A 6,904-nucleotide genomic window follows, 5' to 3' on the forward strand; every position below is an offset into this window, starting at 1 on the left:
AGCTTTGGAAAACTTTCATGTTCTGAAAATTATTGGTTCACAGGTTACTTTTTAAATTAATTTTTATAAATTAGTAATAATAATGAAAAAAATGTCATGCAAGTCAAAGACAATGCTCTATGAACCATTATGTTTTGCAAATTATTAGTTCAAAAATGTTTACCAAACCCAGACCAAAAGCAAATACTTACTTCCTTAAGTTAAGGAAATTATTTATTTTTTATCTAAAGAATATTTTCTTTTTTTATGGCCTTGTTTTCCTAAATATCAAAAAGTTAATCCAATAAATCGACTTTTTTTCATTATTATCGAAATTAAAACCAAAGTGCAGATATTCCAAGAATAGATTCTATATATAAAATTCCAAGCGCCTACGTCTAACATGAATGTCACTATTTTATAATGCAATTTTTTCTTAAATGTAATTTTTGTTTTTATAAAATATAGCTCATTTTTTAAATTATTGTTCAATAATGCTTCTTAATAAATTAATTTGTTCAATAATGCTCCTTATTTTTCAAGTAAAGAATTCCGTACCACCCAAACTAATATTTCTTACACAATTTGAGGCGATTTAATTTTAAATTCAATTACCACTTTTTCAAAATATAATATTTTATATTTGCTGTCTAATCATTTCTGTAAAAAATCCGAGTTTTTATTATTTCAAGTATTAGTGGCATAATTGTAAAAATGAACTATAAGATACCTAAATACTAATACCTGAATACTAATATACATAATAAATACGTTATAAACCAACAATAGGCTTATACTTAATTATACAAATTTTAAGTTATTCAATCAATAATAATTCCATCTACTCGAAAAAATAGAGATTTTCATTTAAACAGAATCTGTAATTTATTTTACAAGTTACTAGATCTTACCTATTTTGTAAAATTTTATTCAGCATTTTAAATCAATATATGTTTAAATAAATTTATATATACCTATAAATTACTTACATATTCCATCAAGTCTCTGATTATGTGATGTTTTTACACTCGTACCATCTGTTCATTCTTATAATCCGCTTAATTAAATGTATGATTAATAAATTATACAGTTTTTTCACGAAATTTTAACTTTTATCTTATCTTTCTGTAGAAAGTAATATTGCGCATCAATTTCATATGAACAGTTCTTTGGTGTAATAAATTTATTGATAACCAAAATAGATTATTTAATAAAACAATATGTGCTATACAGTCTCTATTGAATCATCAATTTATTTTATCACTTTGAATGAATAATATTAGGAAGTAATATTTATTAAATGCAGAAGGCTATGTATTAATTCAGAAAGTTAAAAAATTAAATTTTAAAATCAATTTAAAGGTAGTTAATAGATCTGCATATGGGTACTTCATAAAAGGTTACTTTTTATCTTGCTACTTATTTTTTCAGATTCTTAAATTGAGGAATAAATAAGCATTTGTAATTCACTCAAAGAACATAGTACTGTGCATTTGAATTTTCTAAATAATATGTTCAAAAAAATCTGCTAATTGATTATCAATTAATTGAGACATAAGTAGGAATTTAAAAAAATAAAACAAATCTTAAATATTGTTCATATTTCTTATTAATTTTCAATAATATCTTTGCAGGTGTTTCTCCAATATTTCAATTTTGAAGTCTGAAATTTTACAAATTTGTAGTCGTCAGTGCGGTTTATTGCAAGTTTTGAATACTTCAAGTTTTCAATGTATATTTTTTATAGTGCTTAGTTATTATATTAGTTCAGTGATAGTCAAGTGTACAAAATGTGAGGACAATGATGAGTTTCAAAAACCTCGAAGATCCTCATCACCCTTCTTCTGGAAGTATCGAGGTAATTATTTTTATTTTTAATTGTTCATTTTCAGAATATATTACCAACTATTATTATATATTTAATCAATATTATTTTATGTAGATAACAAATTGTTAATCGAGATGTTCCAGAAGAATCGGTGCTTGTTCGGTGAGTCCTTTTAAATCCTAAGCATGTTCAGTTTTAGAATTAAGAATAATTAAAATATAAATGATATTTATTTGTTTAAAATAAGAATCATATAGAACGTATTTACAATCATGATGAGTTGTAAGAACCATTCTCTTTTCTCTCCCACATATTCTCTTTTCAATATTAATATATTCAATTATAATATTTTATGTGAAATGATTTTAAAATGTAATAAAATTATATTATTCATTTTTTATAATATATTATCAAATTATTTTTATGATTTATTTTACATTTTTAAAATTATTATTTAACATGTGCTGGTTTATAGAAAAATTCAGTACATATTCGGAAATAATCCATATCGAGTTTTATCCATATATGAAATATAGATTATTTTTCATTTATTCATTTATTGCATTTTTCTGATGTTTATTCATAATATTTATTACTATCGGAAATGGATTTGCTTCTTCACCAGTTAAAATAGTCATAAAGCAGTAATAGTTTTTGAGAAAAAATGATGGTACGGAACCTAATCATTTGTATTTTCAAAACGTCACTAAATATTTTAAATTTTCACTAAAACATACAAAATATCCGTTTTTCTTTTATACTAGCGAAAATTGATCAAACTTGAAAATAACAGCTGCGGCATCTCTGAAGAAGCAAAACATATAACTGTTGCATGTTTGTTCGGATCTCCAATTTCTAAGATTCTTACATTATTAAATTAACTCATTTATGATCTATAAATATTATTTATTTATATTGTTTAAGTTTTCGTTTTTTTTTTTCAACCTTGTAAACTTTATTGGCAATATCATTCATCTCAACTCAACCAATACAAACCTCAAATCTTCTATGAGGTACAAAGAGATAAATATATAGAATTTTATGTTGGCTGAGGTAGATCAATCTAAGTATAATTTCAATCAATTTCTTAAACTTTTCAAAACTATACACAAAAAAGTAACATAATTGATTGTCATATTTTAAAATAAACGAGCTAAGAATAAAGCTAATAAAGCACCTACTAAAATAAGCTTTCACTAAAAGTAATGTCTGTTATACTGAGCTTATCTGTCCAGGTTTTTGTAGAACAGCCCTTGTAATTCACATTCAACAAAATTTAAATATCAATATATATACTCATGAGATACTAATTTTATTACTTAAATGTTACATAATAATTTGCAAATATATTGATAATGGTATTACCAGCTTATTTAAACTCTCAAAAAAAAATGATAGTAATGAATGAAAAATATGGTGTTCAAAAAAACTTCTCTCTAATGATCAAATAAAAACATTGCTTTTGACATCGATGCACATATAATTTTGTTTCAGATTATTACATCACGTAAATTATAAATAATGTTTAATACATATTTTTTAGTAAATTTTAGTATATATTACAATCTACCAAACATGCCAACTTTTGTCTTCAGTATCGAATGTTATACCGCATTTTCGATATTGTTCTTTTAATGCGTGATAAAAAGGGTAGAAATCAATAATATTGGTTTTTAGATGTTTTGTATGACCGTGCACTGCTGAAGATCTTAATGGAATCACTCGAGCTCCTTCCTGAGATAATATATTTATTATTATTTATTAGCACTTCCATTGAAAATTACTATTTAGATGGCAATGATAAAACATCCACTATATGTTTAATTGAAAAATTTACTAATTAGTATTGTGTGTTGAAATTAGACTATTTTTAAGCTACTTGCTGTAAACAAGTTGTAGCCTTATTGGAATTGACGAAAACTGCTAACAAAAACTTATCGAATACCATATTTTGGTATATAAATTCATTCAAATGCGTCCAATAAGCCTAGAAAAATCCAATTTTACAATAAATCTACCCTATTTTTCTATTGTTAATTATAGCTCCTTTATTATATTGCTTCTTCTTCAGCAATTCCCATTTCCACGATTGCACCTCGTTTTCTTGTCACCTCTTTTTGCCGAATGTCAAGAGTTCATAAGACAAAAATAAGGCATCAAAGGCACCAACGTGGGCGACAGGTTCACCTGAACCATCTCCAGAACGAGGGCCAAAATATGACATGGGAGTTCAGCTAACAAGGGATACTTTTTTTGGATCTGTATATTAGAAATTTAAGGAAGGGATTTGAATGAATAATTTTTCTTATATAATATTTTCATTATATTAAAACACTTTGGCTAATAATTCTTGCCTAAAAATCATATAATATAAGAGTTGTCTACTATAAGATAATGTATGAAAGATTCTTAGGTATTTATATACAAATGTAAAGATGTAACAAACTTGAAAGTCTAAAACCCATAAAGCAAATATTTTGAAAAGCACATAAAAATGATTTTTGATAATTATTTATTTTCTTCTAACATAAACAGAGTAGTATATGATATATGCATTTTTTTTTTTATTATGATATATGTGTTTATCTTAGTCAGGCAGGGGTGCCTGGTAAAAAAGATTTTGAAATAATTTTCATATATACATTTCTTTATATATGTATCTAGTCCATTCTACATTTATATTAATTCGTGGCAAAAAACTGCCACTGTGATATGTAGCCCTCACTGCTATTCTTTCCACTTAAAAATTCTACTACTAAAATTTATTTATTGATTCTGATTTTTTGTATATTTTAAATAAGTAATTTTTACCGTTTCTTCTCTCCATTGCTGATATTTTAGAGCAGCCTCTTCTTGTAATGCACGATTATCCATACTTTTACAAATACAAAATACACATACAAAAATATTTTTACAAAACAAAAATCTAACAAAAATTTAATATTTCTACGTCAAACTTGATTTAAAATTGCATACTGAAATAAAACAATAGAGAATTTGTTTATGCATAAGATTTATTATGATTTATTTTGAGATCTGAATGATAATTAAAAAAATGTAGAAGTATGATACATTGATTATTTACTTGTAGTATAATTTTGTTATTTTTGATAAATATTAAATATACATCGACTAGTTTAAAAACGTGTATGAAATGTATATTGAAAATTTGAGCTTTATGGATAAAATATTAATATTTTAATTTTTATTAAAAAAACTAATAAAAGTGAGGTAAACTGGAAGATATATGAGTGATATTTTGAATTGGTACATATAACTTTACTATATATTATATATTCAGAACATTTTAATGACGCAAAGCTAATGCTTTTGACGATTTCTCTTATCAATATTTAATATAAATAAGCTTAATTTACCATAGAGTTGCAGTACATTTTATATATTCAAAAATTAAAGTGAATGAATAATTATAATTATATACAAATGAATTTTTGAAATGATTTACAATTCTTGATATTTTTTGGGAATCATTGAGCACAACTAGTGCAAGCTGAGATAAATATATTTTTTGATTCACAAAACGTAATATTAAATATTTATATGAATATAGATTTCAATTATTAATTTAATTAATTACGCCAATATAGCAAACTTTTACTCGTTAGTTTTAAATGAACTTTACTGGCTTTTACAAGTGGGATTTTTGAATATTGCATTTCATAATAAATAAAATTTGGAAACTTTCTAAAGCGAATTGCCTGTGGTTGTAAGATATTATTTTTAATCCCGAAAAGTAACTCTAGTTTAAATCTTTTGACATAGTACTCAGCATGCTCATTTTTTGCAAAAACAAGGAAACTTTCGTTTTTCTTTTCAATTCGATGAAAAATGTTTATCTTTCGATTTCCCTTTTTTTATTATTTAATTACATTCTTGACGTTGGGTGGTAGTTATACAAGTTTTACATTTAACGTAGCAGCACCAATGATAAACACAGTGACATCTTTCTATTTTCTCTTCAACAACCGTATTGTAGCCACGACCACAACACAAATGGTGGCAGCTGCCAACACTAAGTCCTGTAACACCCACCGAACAGGTCCTGGAAAAGGATATAATATAATAAAAAAAGATATTTAAATATTTCAATCATTTTGGAAAATATTTTTAATAAGGCAAACAAACAAATTTAGTCTATAATCCCAAAAGTAAACAAATTATGATTACTAATTATTCCAACCTCTCAATCTTCTACATGATCAAATAACAAACAAAACAAAAATATCTTATTACCTCCTTTGGTACCAAAAACTTCCTGCAGATAAATTTTCTTCACAATAATCAGGACTTTTGTCAAAAAAATAAGTTGATTGGACATCGGTGCTGGACTACAGGTGCCACACCAGATAACTGAGTAGCTGAAATATAAATATTTCATCTTAATTACAATTCTCATTAATATTGCCAATCAAAATATTTTACTATTATTTGTATAAAACATATGGAAACACAGTTTTTTTGGTTTTTATTCGATTGTTACCTACTTGTGCCCAATCGACGTGGAGGCAACTTCCACAGCCTGATCCATTTTCCTCAAGAGCTTTTGACCGGACTGTTAAAGCTTCCAGAGCTTTCCAACATGTTTTCACACTACAAGAACCAGATACTCCATGGCATTTACAAGTAATTGCTTGGGATTGCTGAACAACCTTAGTAAAAATAAATTATATTGATTTTTATAGTGAATATAACTTGAATTACAATGAATTACTTTTCGGCCTATCCTGTTGTATGAAGATTCATTGCGGCTAGCCTTGTGTGAAATTTGATCATGTCGGGGATCTGCTTGTAATTTTCGTTTTTTGGCGATCGTTTTATTACTAGCATTTTTAGTTGCTTGGTCGAACAATTTATTTGAGCAGCAGTTTCTTCATCAGTCATTTTGCCAAATCTGGGAAGTAATAATTATAATATATAAAAAAATAAAATAATACTATGTTAATTGTTTAAGCATATAATTTAAGCTCAAAATTGGATAAAAAGTTAAAATTTGGCTCATATCACTTACACACACACATGGATACAAACAAACATACATTCTTTAAATTTTGGTCTCAAACTTCAAAGTCAAGAAAA

The 6,904-nt window shown here is 25.7% G+C and overlaps 1 protein-coding gene across 1 annotated transcript in view; it reads right to left on the reverse strand.

The window, feature by feature from the left end:
- Window positions 1-5,680: 5,680 nt before the first annotated feature.
- LOC113373488 (protein Wnt-4-like) overlaps window positions 5,681-6,904 on the reverse strand; it is a 19,988-nt gene continuing 18,764 nt past the window's right edge. Inside the window, exon 7 of the mRNA XM_026613781.1 lies at window positions 5,681-5,870. Coding sequence (XP_026469566.1) covers window positions 5,690-5,870 — 181 coding nt within the window. The 3' untranslated portion in view covers window positions 5,681-5,689. The remainder of the gene's footprint in view (window positions 5,871-6,904) is intronic.

The sequence above is a fragment of the Ctenocephalides felis genome, unplaced genomic scaffold (genome assembly GCF_003426905.1).
Source record: "Ctenocephalides felis isolate EL2017-DRISC unplaced genomic scaffold, ASM342690v1 CF-g0.4_SCAFFOLD_01604, whole genome shotgun sequence".
Lineage (NCBI taxonomy): Eukaryota > Metazoa > Arthropoda > Insecta > Siphonaptera > Pulicidae > Ctenocephalides > Ctenocephalides felis.